Source organism: Ambystoma mexicanum, chromosome 3p (assembly GCF_040938575.1).
Source record: "Ambystoma mexicanum isolate Mex_15411 chromosome 3p, UKY_AmexF1_1, whole genome shotgun sequence".
In the NCBI taxonomy this organism is placed as follows: domain Eukaryota; kingdom Metazoa; phylum Chordata; class Amphibia; order Caudata; family Ambystomatidae; genus Ambystoma; species Ambystoma mexicanum.
In genome coordinates, this window is record NC_090925.1 from 988,767,481 (window position 1) to 988,786,977 (window position 19,497).

The window sequence follows — 19,497 nt, forward strand, 5'->3', positions numbered from 1 at the left end:
CACAGTCACCGAAGAGAAAGGAAGCGCCGGAAACCTGCTTCCTCTTCCGTGACCGTGCTGTCCTCTGTGGCTACGCAAAGTCGTTGCGGTTGCCAGAGCACTACCCTTTTCGCATCCGCAGCGACTTCTGCACACACTTCTGCGCGTATGCTGCGCCAAATACCCACGCGGCGCGTGTGCGCGCTAACCTGTGTCAACACCTAATCACAGTTTACCTCAAACATTTTAAAGGAAATACATGTGTACTTAACTCGCTGCCGAGCAGCAAAGAAAGAGGAAGTGATGGAGGATGTTCAGTGTGTTTATGGACATGGACTGTGTTGATTGGTTATGTTGGTCATGTGGTCAGTTCAGAGACCAATAATATTGAGACTACCAAAGACGCTATCTTCACTGGAAGTTGTAGTTTGATCTTTGTTACTATTCATATGATTGGTTTGTCCATTGCTGCTTGAGTAGCACAATGAAAGAGAAGCATAATCCGAGCCTCTGGTCTTGACATAGAATCATAGTGGAGCAACACAGGAGCACTTCATTCATCTCTGCGTCCTCATAGGCGTGATTTCCAAATTCGGTTCAAGCTTCCATGCTCCCCATTGTATCCTTTTTGCAGCACAGAGGCGTTGCAGGGGGGTTAAGGGGTCTATAGCCCTGGGTCTTTTGGTTGTAGCCCGGATAAAATCTCAGGGTCTACAACCAAAAGGCTAGCTAGCCCCGAGTCCTGACAATCCTGACATTAGTGTAGCCCCGGATCTTTTCCAGACCTAGCAACACCCCTGATGCAGCATCAGGAACGGCACGGCTACATACCTCTCTCTCAACTTACATACTTTTAACTTGTCACCCGCCCTGTCATCGGGCTACTCATTGACCAAGCCCTTTACACTTCAGTTGCCTCTCAACCGCCAAAAACAAAATCTAGTGTTTTCACCCACCCCAGGGACACAAAATTGAGACTATAACTGCAGACTGCATCACAACTAGACCTTTTTTAGCTGGTGCCTCAAAAGTATAGTACTGTGACCAAAAGGACTATGAACAAAGAGGATTAACGAAAAATAATATGATCACTTCTGAAGAAGGGTATCAAATTACGTTTTTCCACGCCAAACCCGCGAATAGCTAAATGGCATGCACAGGTCTCTCAATATAATTTCAATACAAAGCCCTTTCCAATTCTAGAAGTCTGGACCTGGCCCCCCGATTCCCGAGTAAATCACTAGTCAGCAGTTCTCTGATTGGCCAAAACTCTTGCATCTTGGCGTAAAGCAAGGTTCAGATACCAGAGATAACAGAAAGACTGACGTTCTAGCCAAAGGTTTTATTGGGCGCGGCGGCGGCGGCCATGTTTGGATGCTTGTTTTCAAAACGCGAGTAACAATAATCTGTCAGTGTCGAAAAGGAAGTCGGTCCCTAAGAGGAGAAGTTGTATGGAAAAATGACATCAAAAATACTTCTTTCTAAAGTCCAAATGGGCTAGTCTAGCCAATTTTTAAAGACATGTATATATTTATCTTGTAGATATTTTAAACATTACGTTATTTTCTTCAGGAAGTAGCATGATAGTTTTGATATTTTTTTTTAATCGACCCCGTTGCATCTGCGAATTTGGTGACTATTGCATTGTACCCAGCAAGTAACAGCTAATCCATTTACTCTGTGCATTGATCTGTGAGTCCCTTTTCTCTGTCTATACCCGGCGCTGCCTGGTCTACGCTCTATGCTGCTGGGGCTGTGAGCCGTGCTGTGGCTTAATCTGACCTAGAGAATACACCCCGCCGCCTGAGTCAAGCCTCCCTGTGCACACCGAAACCGCCGCAGTGGAGGATGAACAGCGCCAAGCGGAAGGAGGAGCAGGCCGTGATCAACGGCGGAGCAAAGCTATCCCCCTGGAGCAAGGCCCTACGCGCTGACGCAGCCTGGGAGGACAAGGTTCATGGTGCTTCTCTGTGCTGGGTTAGGGGGAAGACATTAGAGGGGCAGATAGACATTTGTAAGGGGATGGGCTGTTAGAGTACTGTGGCGCTAAGTTAAGAGATTTAAGGGTGAGAGGTGTGTCGGAACGTACCAGGGGCGCAAAGGAACCTACATTTCGGTGTGGGGACCTAACGAGCGTTTCACCTCAGAAATTGGGCGTGGCAAGCGTAGAAGCCACGCCCCCTCAGTTCACACACTACCCCATTCACCATACACTCGCTCATTCACACACACCCCCAGTCCCCCATTCATCATGCACTCCATCATTCGAAGTTGACTTGCATCCGTAGGGAGGTGGTTGGCTGATGTGTTCATTGGATTTTTGTTAGGCAGAGAGCCTTTAGGGTTAAAGTTCAGCTGCGGTTGTGCAAATACAATATTCTGCACTAACACAGTAAAACAACGCCGTACGTTTCAGGAAAGGCTTCCCTCATCTCTCTGCTTAACAAAGGAAATGCCCACATCAGCTACCACCCGGGGTGCACCGAGGCTAGTATATCAGGGGGGATTCAAATGTTGGGAGAGGCACTAACTTCAGAGACTCTTGGGGAGAGGCAAACTTACTTGTATGGTGGAATCTAACTTCTTTATGTATCTAATGAGACCAGTCTAGTGCAACATCAATGTTCCAAGCAGTCACTTCTCTCCTTCACATCCGAAACCACACACTTAAGGACTGCTGTATGAATGAACTTTCTCCTGCCGGCCACCCCCAACTCCAACCATTCCCCTGGCATGCAAGTACTGATCCCACATAAACAATTTCAATTTCCTAAAAAATTATACGTATGAATGCAGGTGCTAACAATTAAAATGCTTTATGTTAACGGCACAGCGCAGGTACCGTTAAATGTCTGTCCTGTTATGTCCGGCTACGGCTCTGTAGGTGAGCCAGGCCGAGTCAACATAGCCCAAGACTTCAAGGGGTGGGGTGGGGTGGGGGGGGCTACAGCACCTTCAGCTCAATGGTGTTGCGCCACTGCCTGACGTAGCAGTGGCGTTTTGATTCTTTGGTATTTTGTGGATAAATGACTGCTCAATGCTCACAAATGAATGGGGAGCCACCCCTTCGGTACATGAATCAACAGATCATTGTGTGCTGACTGAGGCGACAGGTTCCTTAGTGCTGATGGGATGTGGGTTGAGGCGTGACAGTCTTGAGTTTGTATAATCGAGAGTTGACGATCTTAGTGTGCCGTAATGTGGCGGCTCACTATCATTGGGTGCTGAAGAGTGCCGGCTCAGATCCACCCTCCGAGGATGCCGGAGAGACTGTGTTGGCTGTCTTTGGGTGCTGAAGGGTGTGTAGACTAACAATCCCAGAATCCTGACATCTGCGTGTTTTTTTTCAGGTTTTTGGTTTTAGATGATCTCGAGTGCAGCATGGATGGGGATTTCTTTTTCTTCAATGGAGGGAACACAGATCAATTAAGCGTCATTCCTAAATTCCATGCCTTACTGTCTAATGGCAATTTTGCATGTTTTCTTAAAATGGCCTTCACTCGCATCAAATGTCTCTCCCACAATACTGATACGTAACAGGAGATACTGATACGTAACAGGAGATGTGAGTCTTCACCTTTTCTTTTAGTGTCTCCCTCCCTGCAGAATTGTGATGTTACTGACATGAGCAAAGTGCAACACCCACTGTTATATAGTGCAATATAACGTGACCAAGGAATAGAACTTGAAGAGTGCCAATAGCAAAACAAGCGTCGCCCAACTCGTTAATGCTCCACGAAGTTGGAAGGAGCAGACCAGGTGGTAACTGAAAATCTCCTGCAGAGCACACTCGCCCAAGAAGCAGCCATTCCCCTTGTGCACCTGACCTGAATGCTCCCCAGGATGCTGGGTACCAGAGATAAAATGTGCAGTGGAGTGTTCTCTTCGCCCACTGATAGACCTACAAGAAGTCTTCCTGGCTCTACCTGTGATATCAAAGGTCACACTACATGAGGAAGTAATGAGGGCAGGTTTACTGATAGTAGGATATCATCCAGGTGCCCCAGCCTGCAAGCACAGGTAATGGTCACCAGGAAATCTGTCTTTTTAAAGTAAGCCATTTATCATTGGCTGAATCTTGAGCAGTGGTGTTAAAATTGTGGTGCTGGCCCCCCCCACCTCCCTGACATGAAGAATGTGATTTGGAAACTACTGGTCTAGAGTCACAAGTAGGGGTCCCGATAGAGAGCTTGGGGAAACCAAGGGCAAGCCCCAAGATGGCACCACAATTTGGGGGCAGCGTGAGCAATAGAAAAACTGTTCCAAGTACTGGGCAAATGGGGAAAGATCAGAGGGCACAGCAGCAGATAGTTCCTTGACAGTATGGATTGATGCCTACTGAGCTTGCAGGTGTAATGAGCCCCTAGACAAAAACTTCTGGGAAGACCTGAGAAGTCATGGGCTCCTCCTTTTGTGGAGGCTGGAAGTTCCCTGGTGTCATCCCAGGGCCTAGAATATGGCTTAAGCACTCAGTCTTCGAGAATCCTGAATGCCGGACAGGGCACCACCTCCTGAGAGAAGCCCTACTTTAGGAGCACCTCCCTTTCCAGGACCAGCTGTTAGGATTGAAGGAGCCCAAGGGACTCGGAATTGGCGATGAATCGTGAAGGCAGTGTGATTTTTCAAAACAAGAACTCACTCTCTCAATTAATTATAAAACTGGTGCCTATCTGGCAGTTTATTAACTCAGATTAATGTTACAGAATAAAAGAAAGGATTACATCACCGTTTGCACCACTTAATCTTTTGCAAGAACTTCACTGTACCGCTTTCAAAACCCCAGGTTGGCAAAAAGATACTCTCCACGGGAACGGACTAGATAAGAAGACAAGTCTACCTTTCAATCCAACAGAAGCAAAAGTGACTCTTTTTTCAAGCCTTGTCTGATATTTCCCACTCTAATGTACACAATTACAACTCAGTACTTTTCCGGAGAGGTCAAATGCAAATACAATTCCAAAACTACCTGGCCGGTGAAGGCTGCAGAATTCCACTGACACGTAAACCCCCTCGGTTTTGCATGGGAGCCGATAGAACTTGCTCTTCGGCTCCATGTGGAATGCAAAACAAGCTGTTTTTCTCTTACTTCAGCAAATGCAAACGGTGTTCAGAAATTAGCTTTCACTTAGGCTTGGAGTCAAATTTTCACTTGTGCATACGCCGGTCAAGTGGCACAGCGAGTAGAGCGCCCGCTTTGACATCCGTGCAGAGCCTGCTAACGCAGGTTCGAATCCCGGCAAGGCCAAACTCAGCCTTTCATCCTTCCGAGGTCGATAATTGAGCACCACACACCGTGGGTAATAATAAGCAGCGCTCAGATACCTGAGGGTTCGTAGCGCTATATAAGTGCCCAATTATTATTATGATGCCTTTCAATAGACTCCATCTTTGAGTCAAAGATAATACATTTTGTAAATGCATTACACTAACTGAAGAAGAGGGAACCATGATGTCATGGACTAATAAGGGACACCAAAGAACAGGTTGTCTTGGCTGTCTCTCAATTTCGCCGGTAGAGAAATGGTGGAGGGAGTTAAGAAATTCGAGAGGTGTAGGCCAGGGGACGTAAAGGGCATTGTTCATGCAGGCTTCTGGAAGAGGGAACTTGGAGCAAAAGAGCAGGAGGTGTGTGCGTTCCCGGGAGAAGCAATTTGGATCTGTCTAAGGGAATCCAAACCTAGAGGTCATCGGGACCGAAAACTTCTGGTCTGAAGACAGGGAAAATAGCCTGCTTGGGGTGGCTACCCCACTGATGCACAAGGCTGTCAAAGACTCCCAGAAAGAAAGCCTAATGTCCCAGGTGGAGAGATCTCGTGCCTCCCTGCCTGTTGACAGACGCCAGGGCTGTAGTGTTCTGTCCTTGGATGAACTACATCCTCCCCTGGATGCTGGGTTAAAAAAGGCTCTGAAGTTGGCCTCCAATTCTCTCCTGTTGGATGACACCTGGAACTGTGAGATTCAAACTTCCCTGAACTTTACACGATGACCGCCCAGCCCAACAAGCCAGCATCGTTATGACGGGACTGGTAGGCTCCAGGGGGTTGAGGGTGGACCCTCTTCTGAGATTCCCTGGCAGCTTCCACCGTTTAAAGTGGATTTAAACCCATTTTGGGGTGTCTTGAAGTTCATCATACTGGGTCTCCACCACCTGGGGAGGTGAGACTTTTGAGGGTACATGTACCGGCAAGCCCATGGTGCCAGCACAGCATCATTGGCAGCCTCTTATGTTGAACCCTGGATCAACTAGCCACCAAGGTAAGCAAAGCTACAGATACCCCTCCCGTTGTACATACCTGGCAACCTACCCAGCATCTTTGTGAACACTCTGGGGGAGGATTTCAGATGAAAGAATAGGACAGTGCATTGGACATGAAGACTCCCTCTAGTTAACCTCAGGCATTTCCTGTCTGTCCATCCCATCATTGGGATGTGGTGATGTCTGTCGCGAAGGTGAACGAAGGAAGCCAGAACCCCCTGCCCTCCGTTTTATTTTTAAGATTTTCTCTTTATTTAAACGTTTTATTGACATTTCAACAATACAGTCGACAACAAATTGCCCAGCAAGGCGGAAAGAGAATATTGTCGCACATCTGCCTAAAAGCATCTTTGCCCATCTATTCTAATGACCAGTTCATCAGAAGTCTGCTTACTCGACATGTACTTCACAGTGACAGTTCTCCTCTTGTGGCTCCCCTGCACCTTGCGTTTCTACGTTCCCTGTCCCAACCCTAACAAGAAAAATTCCCAACTGTGCACGTCTCCACCCCCTTTTTGGACATGCTTGTTGTCTTGATTCAGCTTCATTATGAGACACTGTCCCTCAAGTCTGTGGTATAAAGAACACTTTGAATAATAATCCAGTTCCTGGGACTGGCGTTGGATCCTATGCAGAGCAGGACCAGGATTCCCAACTCTGCCAAATCCTCGATCAATGGAATAGTTTGTGTATCTGTGAGGGAGGCGGAGACTGGATCTCTATCTGGTATCTCTATTTCCAATTCTTTAGCCGATGGACCAGCTATAGTTATGTTCCAGATGTTAAGACAAATGCTCGATTCTGTCCCCCACTGGTACCCCTGTAAGAGTTTCAGCCAGTTATGACTCATTTTTAACTTGTTGATGACCTTGCTTTGGTTCCCGATTATGGCTATGCCGACTTGCCTCCAAGACTAAGCAGGCCTTTTGAGGGGCGGCATTGTCGCTTGTGGAATCCCTTATATCTCGATGGTCTATTGCGGACAGGTTGAGAAGATTTCTTGACAAGGGTGTCTGCATCTTTCTGATTGAATACCTTTCTATTTTGTCTTCAAGCTAATGACCAAACAGCACCGTCCCTTGAAAAGTTAATTTCAGTGATGCATTCTAGGATGTCTGTGATGCATTCTAGGATGTCTGTTACCAATGTGAATGTGCTGTGTGGCTCCCACGGGAGGTGATCGTCCTAATTGTAGAGGCTTGCACCCCTTCATAAGCAAGGTCAGAGTGGTGTTTGTTGTACCTTGTTCTGTGGTGTGGGTCATGTTAAGTGGAATGTGGTGAGGTCATTATGCAAGTTTGGGAGTTTGAGTGTCTGGAGTGATCTGCTCAGTTAGTACAGGACGCTGGCGTGTGTGGATGGACAGTCTTATGTCAGGAATTTAACCTACATTTAACTTACCTGGTATCCTGGAATACGTTTAGCTGAAGAAGTATTGGTTGTAGCATCTTCATCCACCCACATGGCTACTTCAGTGTTCATTCTCGTACATGGTCTCCATCAGGTCAGATCAATCCTCTTCCCTCATCCATCTTATTATACAGCTCTGGAAAATGGGGATATTCTGGGCTGTGCAGGATACATATATGTTGGATCTTGGTGCCCGGTGGCAGAGATGAAGATGCTATTTCCTTGTGGCCTCTGATTTACCGCTTTCTTTTTCTCATTCTTAAATTTCTCTTGTGAAGTCTCTATAATAACCTTAATATAGCTAGAGTTGGAATGAATGTCCGTTCCTGTGGTTAGCAACTAGCAGGCTTGTGGAAAAAGAGGGCCCTCTGTGACGTCTCTTAATCGTTTGTATTCTTTAGGCACCAAAGGTAAGGCCGAGCAATGACCCTCTTGACAATGAGGTGAAGTTTTAACACCTCTTGATTGCAAGGAATGGTGGACCAAACGCCTACAGGTTTTTGCGCATAAACTACAAATGATGAGGGACTATCTATAGTAAAACATGCCAGGATTAAAGTGGGGTCTGTTCGGACGACCTCCAGAATCTTATTAACTCCAAGAAAAAGTTCCCAACTCCTATTTTTATTCTTATACATCCTTGGGACACCGTATTCTACAGAGTAAACATTTGAATGATATGGCAAACAGAAAGTATTCAAACATGGTTCTCTTCCAAGGCTCCAGGCTACCATTTGCTTCAACAAAAGTTAGATAATACTAAACTACAAATGGCTAGCCCCAAGCTAATCCGAAGCAAAAAAACAACTTTCTGTGAAGGCTCCTCTAGGAGTTACTCAGTCTGAGGTTCCTTCAGTCTTTCTACTTTCACCACGTCTTATGACCTCTCCCAGGTAGTCAGCACCTCCAAAACAACTTTCTCTTCTTTGACCTCTCCGGATATCTTCAATATTCACTCGCAGGCTTCTACCTGCACTTGGGTCTTAATATTAATTGGAGGTTTCCCCTAGACCTTGGGTTGCTTTTCACATGACCTTTCTTATAGTTGTTGGCTTTCAGGATTCACAAGGGGTTCATCCTGAACCTTGGCTTTAATGGGTACTGTTAGGCAGAATCCCGTGCAGTGCCCTTAGGGACCACTACACGCAATTAAGACCGCAGGTGGCAATACAAGTTTTACCTTTGGTACAAGCCTGTACTACTATGTTAAAGTGGTAGCAGATCAGAGATTACACAAAGGGACCATAATTACTATGACTCCGGCAAACACTGACTCAAGGTTTCAGGTAAAAAATATAAGTGCATTTATTTTTAAACCGTTTGTTATAAACACGCCACTTCTATTAATTCAAAACCACACGTAAAATACACTACAACCAACCAATTCACTTTGTACGGTATAACTTCAAGGTAAGCACCCTATGTTTTAACAGACCAGTGTTGTGAAGCAAAAGGCGTTACCGGGAATACACTTGCAATCACTTTTTGACTGTAATGACAGTTCGGTCTTACTAAAGAAACGCGTATCCGCGGCAAGAAATGTTACCGGGGCAAAAACACACTTAGCACCTGAGATACCCAGAGAGAGTTGGGGGCAAAAATCATAGGCAATACTTTTGTAAGGCAGACAAAATCAGAGACCACTCGGACAGAAATTCAAGAGTCGATAGGCCGGAGCCAGTGTCAAGTGGAACCGGGTTCCTGTTGTCGAGGATCACACAGTCGGACAGTTCACGATTCAACGTAGCCAGGAGTACTTGGATATTGTCCATGTAGGAAGCAAAAGTTATAAGAAGGAGGGAAGATAAGGGCACGCCTTGTAGAAGGAGAAAAAGGGATTCACCAGACTTCCTCAAGCAGAACACAGTACCTTATTCAATGAAGGAGCTGGTGCCACAGCAGTTGTTCCTGGTGGTTTACTGCAGTCCCACGGTTCCCGGAGCTTCGGCAAGAAAGACGTCTGGAGGGGTCTTCACCACACCGGTCTGAAGCCGGGAGCAGCGACGATGAATAAAAGGTGCGTTCCTTAAAAACAGGAGAGGCTCTTCAGATGGCTATCCAGACCACTACAGCAGGGTGCAGCGATTTCGACCACGAAGAGGATCCTCTGGCTGAAGAAGATGAGCTGGTTATCCCCACCAGGCTCAAGGGAAGAAGACTCCGGACTGGATCTTCTCTAGTCGTCGAAGGGTAGATGGCTTGGGACTGCAGCAGGGCTTCACCGGGACGGGATAGTTGCAGCAGCTGACTTATTCTTCTCCTCTTCTCTTCGGTTCCTTGTAGTTCCAGTGGCGACTCTGACTTCTAGCCCAAGAGTCCTGCCTTTTATGCGAAAATCCCCCATTCACACAGCCTGGCTGTCAATCACGCAGCAGGGGTGTTGTCTAGCCTGGACAACCACCTCATCCATTCATGGCAAAGTGCGACTTGGGTTTCCTAGGATACCCTGTGCAGGGGGTGACTACACCCCTCCCTCACATTCAGCCCACCTAGACACCCAGGCGCCTAGAGGAGGGCTTCTTGGCAGAAGCCCGCCAAAAGACCGTGAACAAAGAAGGCAAATCTGGTTTGCCGTGCAAAGTAAAACACAAGAAGGACTTTAACAAAAAGAAATGGCGAATAAACCCGACCGGAGCCAAACGAAAAAGTATTTGGTCAAGCGGGTTTAAGTTCGAGGCTAATATAATAGCCTAAAACAACACCACATTTATATAGTATAATCGCGGTAGAAAAGTTGGGGTAGATACCACTGCCACCAGCCAAGTCTAAATGTTAAAAGAGCGAAATGCTCTGGAAGGTACAGATAAAAAGGGCTAAGGATTAACCCTTTCCAGTACTCCATGTAAGATGGGGTGTACTGGATCTCTGGTTAAACGACTAAGTAAAGTTAATGGCAACTTTACCCTTTTCTGGGGGACAGTAGTCAGCCCCAGAAATGGAGTCGGTGGGAAGTCTAAAGACATCCCTGTGTCACTGCACTGAAGGTGCGGTGTAACACACAAAAGAAGGGGGCTACTGAAGGGGTGTATTCCAGAGCCCACAATCACAAAAACAGGTGAAATACGCATGGGTAAGAGTGGGGGAAAAGCTCACACTCTTACCAAGTGGAAAAAATTAACTCCAGAAATCCAGCAAAGCTGCTGAGGGACTCCCTAGGTAAGGGAAATTAGCCATAGAATGATAATTCTCCCTAACAGGTACCCCTGCCCAACATTTAGGGTCTTTTTCAGGGAACTGATACACTTGCCCCCCTGCCATGGGCATGGATACTCTGCTTTCCTTTCCTCAGGGGTTGCTGGTGGAAAGCCTCAGGTTCTGGGTCTCCAGCCCCCCTGCCACTCACTCGCAAGGACTGGGGAGTGCTGGTAGGTCAGCCCTCCTATTCCAGGACTTCCAAGGCTATGCAGCTTTCTGCCTCACCTTCCAGTCTGCCAGGCATACACGGCATTCCTTAGGCAGCAATCCTTTTAGTCTTCTCTCTAGCAGTCTCACCTGGTAGCAAGTAACAGCAGGTATGTCTGCTTCGTCCAGGTCCAAAACGCAGAATTATCTCTTTTTGTTTTTTTTCCTTGAGGCTCTGGAGTACTTAGCAAGGTTGATGCTGAATGGTTATTATTTCTCTTGTACCGCTCCTCAGGATTGAACCCTTTCAAGAGTCTTAATTCCCCTCTTTATATGATTATTAGTCAAATGGTAGTTATTGATTCATGGGGTAATGGGTTCAATTAGGAACTGTGCAAAGTGTCTGAGCCATCTTGGAAATCGTTGGCTATTGCTTCTGTGGCTTACCCTGTTCTCCCTGCCTCTGGATGTTTTGTGTCCCGGTCCGTGGGCCGCTTTGCTCCTTCATGGGGTCTTCTGGGAACTGATGTCCTAAGAAGAAAAGTACTGCATCTCTTTGTAAATCCTGTTGTGTACCTCGTTCTTGTGTCTTAAGCGTGAGTTATGCACATCTTGTCTAACCAGCCAATGGGCTGCTGGGCAACGTAGACCACCATAGTGGCAGTGGTTACTGTGAACGAATTGAACACACTGGGGGACAAGGCTCCATTGAGACCCTCTCCAATCACCTTGTAGGGCTAAATAGAGTAGCGGTCGGACTACCTTGGCCCCCTATGTCTCACTCCCCTCATAAGGGAGTTAACAACTGTACCAGAATGTGCCCCCTTTTACCTTCTAGAAAACTGCACTTTGGCTGTGGGAAGCATAGGGAGGGCCTCAAAAAACAGTTGATGGTGGAAACGGGCAAATCTCGATTGTCGGGGACTTGCGGCGGACTTCTCCTGGCGGGAGCATGCCTCTGATGTTCCCTCAACTGCTGCCCATCACCCGTGGGGACCGTGGGAGGTCTGTGACCCAGCAACTCTGAGGAATGCTAATACTTACTTTCGGTTTTTATAGACTTTAACCTCTGTCCGAGCACAGCTGAGCCCAGGGAGAACATTGAGGGGTTAAGGATATTCTTATACTCTGGATTGTAGGAGAGGGTGAAAAAGTTTTGGAATTTGTGAAGGCATAGTCCTTCAAATCGAAGTACTGGGTTGTTGAAGAGGGACGTGGTTGCAATGCAACTAATGTTTGGAAAGGTTCACATTTTTATTCCTCCAAAATCTTACTGTAAATTGGGCATTAGAATCCCTGACCTCAGGGCTTCTAAGGTGGTTTTAAATATGCTTTTTAGGGAATAGTTGCAGGAAGGTCAGACACTTGTTGTACCCCACATGCGGGGAATTCATGGCTCAGATCGATTTTCTGTTGTTACATCTGATTAGCAGTGGTTTTTTGGTAGATGTGAAGGTAAGATTTAGCTCGGGGTGCAGGTATTGCTGCCGTGGTGCTCCCGGAGATGTTCAGTTGTGGTGAGTGTAGAAAGGGGGGGGGTGTTGGGGAGAATTCTAATTTCTGTGCTAATTCTCTTTATTTAACCTTATAGACCCGCAGCTATTTTGCTGGACTTTATACATTTTTACCCTGGAGGTAGTGGCACCTTTTTTTTTCTCATTTTCTCGTGTGTTTTTACCTGTTTAGGATTTTGTGTTTCAGAGTATGACAAACTCCATTGGCATCTGCGTTTTGTATTAACACGCAGTTCCTCCAGTGCAGGGTCACAGAGAAATCATTTAGATTTCTCATAAGGTTTAAATACCTTTTTTTTCTTGTGTGAACTACTGTTCCCAAGAATAGTAAAGTGAAATTAACTTTTCTTACCTTTTCTCTTTGTAGGTCCAGCAGCCACCGTCTTATGTTTAGTGCTTGGGGGGGGGGGGGGGGGGTTACTTAGTTGCCCAGTGGGGTAACCGTGAACGAAGCTTGCTGCATCCTCCTGGACCTTTTGCAAGCCCTGTTGCTGTGCTGAAACTCCTTTTTCAATTTGACAGAGAAGCTCCGGAAGGGACGACTTCTTCCCTTGGGTTAGTGGGGCCAATTAACCCCGAGACTAACTCCACTGGACCTTCTTCCCTGACTGGCTGTACTACTTCGTTGCTGTAACAACCGAGTGCCAGGGGTCTAAAAATCTGTAGTGAAGTGCAATGTCTGAAATCCGTCCAGAAGATCCAGGAGTCTCCTAAGGACCCTCCAGAAGCAGGATGACCAGAGTTCGAGTCCCCTCACCAGGGTGCAGGACCCAAGGAGAGAAGGAAGCCCAACCGGTATCTAAGATCTGTGACAGTGATGTTTACTAAGCACTGAAACCGCAAAGTGCTGCTGAACCGAAAAAGAGCAAGTAGCGGCCGACAACCTCTAAAATACCGCTGCGGGAGCTCTCCAGACATCCTCCAGCTTGTCACCACGACTGAGGCCCAGGAACACAGGGTCTGCACAGCTGTAACAGGACAGAATCCAGCTGGACCACTCTACTTCAAACCAGAGCTACTGTTTAGGCTTGGGGTACTTGCCTCATTGTCTTTTTAGCTGTGCTCATCTCAGTTGGGAATTGCATTGGCTTACCTTTTTAGAGTTGATTCCAACTCTCTTTTCACAGGCTTAACAGCCTGTGACCCTACAATTGAGTTTTTTTCTACAAACTCTCCAACGTTGTGCAAGACTCTGATTCTAAGAAGTGCCTTGGCTCCAAAGACTGTTTCAAATTGACTTTGACTTTGACTGTCCTGGCACCCCGCAGACTCTTCTAGCCCATTGACTTAGATATTGCTGCCCCTCATAGGTGGTAACTTGTTTTAGATTGTTATTGCTGGGAAAGGCTTGTCTAGGTTTCATTGGAAGATGTAAGTGTCCCTACATATATTGAGGACCTGTTTAACCTTTTTCCTTCATTAAACCTTTCCTTTCTGCAAACTCAGAATCTGCCAAGTATATACACTAGTGAGATAATTAAATGCCATTACTGAAGTCACCTCTGGGTGTAGGAATTGTGTATGAAGCACATCCAAAGATGATCCCCCTAACTTTCTCTGATTCTGAAAAGAAATTTTAAAGAATATTTTCATTGTTGCACAAATTGCCTTTTTAAAGAATGCTTATTTAAAACCTGATGTTAAATAAATAACTACTTCTAACTGAAACCTTGAGTGTAAGTGTTATTTGGTTACTTGTACTGACGAATTTCATTGCTACAGCTCAAATTTACCCCTCTTGAGATAGGCCTGGCTGCTCAGTCACACTACCAGCTTGTGTAGTACAGACCTATACCAAAAGGTGGGTTACCTAATTTCAAGCATATAAGTGTTGTGTAGTCACACACAGTGTGACTACATCAATTCTTGCCTAACAGAGGGGTGCGGTCGAGCTTGGAATCATCAGACCCATAGGTATGTATGTAGCTAACACAGAAGGATATTAGAATAATTCTTTTTGCATGAATTCTCATTTTTGGCTTCAGCTTTTATTGATCTACAGCAGTCGTTGTATTTGCAACAGAAGGTAAAACACACTTTTTGTATGTTTAACCGGTTTCTTCAAAATCGAGTTGCAGAATCTTTATTCCAACTCTAGGCACCTCATTCTGAGCTCCATATCGAATACGTAGTGTAATTCCTTAAACAAACTAACACTTTTCTAACTCTGCGTGCATGACCGTGAGCTCCATGTAAAATAAGTGTTGTTCCATCAAAGATTGACAATTATATTTACCATCGAGCTCGGAATAATCGGGCCCCTATGTGTGTTCAAAATGTCTAGTTACGGAATTCTTCGGTTGATGGGGACTTTAGCGCAGATGTGTTAATTTATGCATGATATATATAGTCTAGCATCTAGCACAGTAAATCTTAATCTCAGAGTTTAATAGTATTAAATATTTTTGCAACATTTTAACTCCACTGCGGCATCCAAATGTTATAGTAGCAAATATTACTGTTCGCTAAAAGGCTGAAATACTTGCACTGGTGTCTTATGCGCTGCACACCCTTTGATATAGCGCACTAAGCTGCCATGCCCCTATATCTGCTGTAGAAGTAAACAATTGCCAAGATTTGGTAGTAAGGATTGCTGGGGTCTTGGTTATCCACTGAAATTTGTAGCCAAGGCAAACTGGAGTCTGAACTAAAAAAGGCAAACAAACTCCCTCTTTTGTGGAGGGATAAGAAACTGAAGCAGTTTGACCTGTAAACATCTTTGTGTTTCAAAAGATGTCCAGTATGATGGCTTCAAATCTTAATACACTTGCATATCTCCTAACAAAGTGGAAAATCTCAAATCGAAAACCCAGTCTGGCCATACGAACTCGATAACACATAATGTGATTAAATAATGCCATGGCCCATAATTAAGTCTTCTTAACAATCGCAGTGTTTGAACGGTTCCATTAAAATATGTAATTTCACTGGCATGCACTCTTCTGAAGCCGTATCAGGTAAAGTAAATGACTATTTACTAAAGCTTTTTGTAGACTCGTGGGGGGAAGATCGCTGAAAAGTCAACCCATTCTTTAAACATTCAGTTTGACTGGTATCTTGGTGAACTGTGTCCTAGAAACATATATTGGGTGCATGTTTGGCTCATAGTTTTGGGAGCGGCTGGTGAAGCTATTTGTTGACTGATTTTCCTCGGCTCCAATTGCAGCTTAATTGGGAGCGAGCACGGGCCACTACCGTGCAAGGCTTTGGAAATGCATAGGAGTTTCTGATCTAAATGTGATGGACACCAAGGCAGCTGTCTGAGCATTTTCTCCTCCGCATACTCACTTAGCACGCACTGGTGCAGATTGTCAGGCGACTTTGTTGATTCTCCGCGAATAGATTGCTGCAAAGCATATGCATATAATCATCATGATGCAGTATAGTAACTTACAAAAATGCCATGTTACTTGATGGGATGCTGAGTGGTGTGGGGAGGTTGTAGACCCCGAACACTTTCCAATATAGGACTTGTAACGCGTTATAAATAGTTGAAGCAGTTGAAAACAAATCCATTCAGTAGCAAACTTGTGGTTTAGAATGAGTGGTATTATGCAAAATATTCTGAACGGGAACACACGAAACCCAGACATGGTCTTGTTGGGCCTCATCAGGGAGGTGCAGCTTGGTTCCCTATGGCGCATCGAGCATGGGACCGCGTCTGGACATACGCCCTCACACAGGGAGACAAACTAAACAAAAAAGTGATGTGTGGACGGTTTTGAATTGATCTGAACCACTGGCATTGCTCTGGGCAACCTTCCACACCACTGTTTTTTAGCCCGTCTACGCCATTGCAAAACCGGTCCAGCCATATGCAAATCGCCAGGTACTGCCACCAATGGGAGCAGCCCAGCCCGAACTGCTAGTTCAGGTCGCATCTATACTGAAATGCAAGCAACCCCAGACATGTTTCGACCTTCTTGGGCCTCATGACTAAAGGCCATTTTAAAATCTTTAACCACATTGGATTACTAGAATTCAGTCACCTTTTTGTTTTTTGGGGCCAAAGGGCTACTACACGTTTTTCAGCGTTCTCAAACTGCTTAATTGCTTCCGTCCATTTGATCAGAAGAGTCATTATTTTTTTCAGAAAACGCAATAGCCTTTAAAGAAACACTGTTACTTGTCCCCTTTTTCTGTTCCCATTTTTGGGATGCGTGAACTGGGCTCCAAAGAATGGCAATTGTGGCGTTGGCATGGGGCCTACCTCGTGCTCCTGGTACTGTTCTTCCCAGCTGCTGGGTGTCTCGAGGGAACAGTGTGTTTACATGGCCCTTGAGATGGCCGCCGGAGGACTGGCTGTTGTGAGGCAAAGAAAGGGGACACCAATGTGCCGGCACCAGTGATGAGTTACATAGAAAATAATTAATAAACAAGGTTATGACCCAAGTTTTCTTCTGGTTTTCATTCTGAGTATGTTTTGGAGGATAGCACACACTTATGTCCCAGGTTGTGTTTTGGTTTAATGCCCCACTAGGCGTCCAAATCAAGAAAGGTGAAAAAGACCTAAAGCAACTCAAGGGGTACCGTGTCATCTCCTGGCTAAAACGAGTACTGATCAGCATTTTTGGAAACTATAGTGTGCTTTCTTCCAAATACTTAAGAAATATATTTGGATGAATTCAGCGATGACCTGGAAGTAAAGAGACCTATGTGTAGTATTTAGCAATTTAGGGATCTGTCGATTGTTGACCAATGTAACTTGCCATTACAGTTCACCCTCCTTGGAGCCTTTTACCTACACCTAAAGAAACCAAAGAACTACCACTTCTAACAGTGGAGAAGTTAGGATATGAATGTCTACGGCGATAAAACACCAGGACAAATATTTCTTACCCAAAGTATATGTAGCAATCACATTTCATTTTTACGCAAATGAGAGCGTGGAGGATTGTCGCTGCCTTGCGTACCTTGGCTGTTTTGTGCAATTCTGAAGCGGGCATTGGTCGTGAGGAGTTAATAAGGGTGTACATAATAAAACACACTAGCAGCTTAACCATACAAGAATACATATGGATGTGTTGAGACCCCACACTGACATAGAACATCACAAAAGCGAAAAAAATGGGGCATGTAGAGTTGTGATAAGGTACTCAAGAAGAAATGGAAGTGAGCAGAAACCATAGCAAAAAAAGTCTTTGAACATTTATCACAAACACATATTGAAGGTACAGAAAGGAAATGCAGGCATCATCTGTGCCATCTAACCTGGAACAGATATCCTTCCTTTGTGGGCGAATGGGTCTTCATGCGAAAGTCCATAATTGTCCTACACTGAACCGAAAGTGTGCCCTTTGTGGAATTAGAAAACAGTTTGCTGTAATGTGCCGCAGGAAGAAAAGAGTGACGGTAAATCTCCAAGAAAGTGAAGATCCAGAGGAAGAACCAGCAATGACCATAAAGATTTCTGTGCACGATGAACTCGAGTGCTTTAGCTTGAAGTTACTAAAAGAAGGATGCAGGATCAATATGAAAGCAAAACCCCAAGGTATTAGTGCGCTTAGTCAATCAAAAATCGAAATCTGGAATATGAGAACACAATGAGTTTTATTCATTCATCTTCTCTACACTCTGTAACTTTAAGTGCTGATTTGAACATAACCTTATGCCAACGTTAAATCATTGATGCCCGTGCCATGTTTCGCCCACTTCAGGCTTTGTCTCGGCATCAACAACCCTGCATACTTCAGTTACATTCCAATATCCACTAGGGGTGTCACGGTATTCGTTTTATGACGGTACGATAACCTTCTTGCCAAATGACGGTATATCATGGTTATCGCGGTATAGCAGGTGGAGTTAACTAATCTTAACAAATATTTTCTAAAAGGTCATACATTGACAGCTGTATCATCACAAACAAAACCAGGCACTCGGGGCCAGAATTGGGCTTTTCAACATACTTTCCACTGAAATGCCTTGCTTCCACCAAACACAAACACACGTGTGCAGAGGAGTGGGTGGGGTGGAGGCCTGCTGCAACTGGCAAACCAAACTGAATAGCTTTTCTTAAGTGGTCATTTAGGCTTTTTGCTCCCCCACTGGCTACTGGTGAAGATGAACATGTTGCCATCTTGATAACCTGCATGCCACAGATCAATGGAGGGTGATGGTAGTATACACTTGTGCGCATACACGCACACACACACTCTCTCTTTACGTTAAAGCCTTTAGTTTACTTGCAGGCCAAAAGGTGTTCAGTAATCACTGACATGTTACCCTTTGGTATGGCAGCAGGGAATACCCACAGAGATGAGTGAATTTCGCAGTGTGACTTATTATATGTAAATTCAATGATAGAACCAGCGAAATCCCCCATTGCCATATGTTTAGAGAACATTATCCATTATAAATATATAAACCCCAAAGCCGCCACCCCAAAGTAAACCCTTTTCCTTCTTGGCACTGTATCTATTCTTCCTATTGCTAACATTGATTTTGTGTAAGGCACGTGTGGTTTATGGAATGGCATTAAAAACTGCTCCAACTGAAACTACTTGGCAGACGGCACATCCAACAGTGCAAAACCAAGACTGCGCAGCAATTGCTTACTGCAGCCTTTCCAAATCAGGTTGAAAAGCACACTTAACGGTATGAACGGTATAACGGTATAAACAATGTGACGGTTATTATTGTTCAATTAAGTGGTTCACGGTATCTTTAACGGTATACCGTTACATCCCTAATATCCACAGCATATAAATTGTTTGTTCAAAATCCACCTATGTAGTGTTAATCTAAGAATAGAGAAAGAAAATAAACAGTTGAAAAAAGAATCCATGGCAAAAATAAATCCAATTTGTATATCTTCTTTCTACAAGTCTTTTAACATGAATTGCTTTCCTAATACATTGGTCATTCACACAGAAACCTTGCTTGGGGCCCCTCCCCATAATAACCCTTTTAAACACTGTGATGGGTCCCACACTGCCCCCACAAAACACCACGCCGTGATCATCTATGTGGTTATAACTATATATCCAAACCTTGGTG

At 45.1% G+C, this 19,497-nt stretch overlaps 1 protein-coding gene across 1 annotated transcript in view; it reads left to right on the forward strand.

The window, feature by feature from the left end:
* Nucleotides 1-1,641: 1,641 nt before the first annotated feature.
* RAB5IF (RAB5 interacting factor) overlaps nt 1,642-19,497 on the forward strand; it is a 136,002-nt gene continuing 118,146 nt past the window's right edge. The window contains exon 1 of the mRNA XM_069652280.1: nt 1,642-1,932. Coding sequence (XP_069508381.1) covers nt 1,828-1,932 — 105 coding nt within the window. The 5' untranslated portion in view covers nt 1,642-1,827. The remainder of the gene's footprint in view (nt 1,933-19,497) is intronic.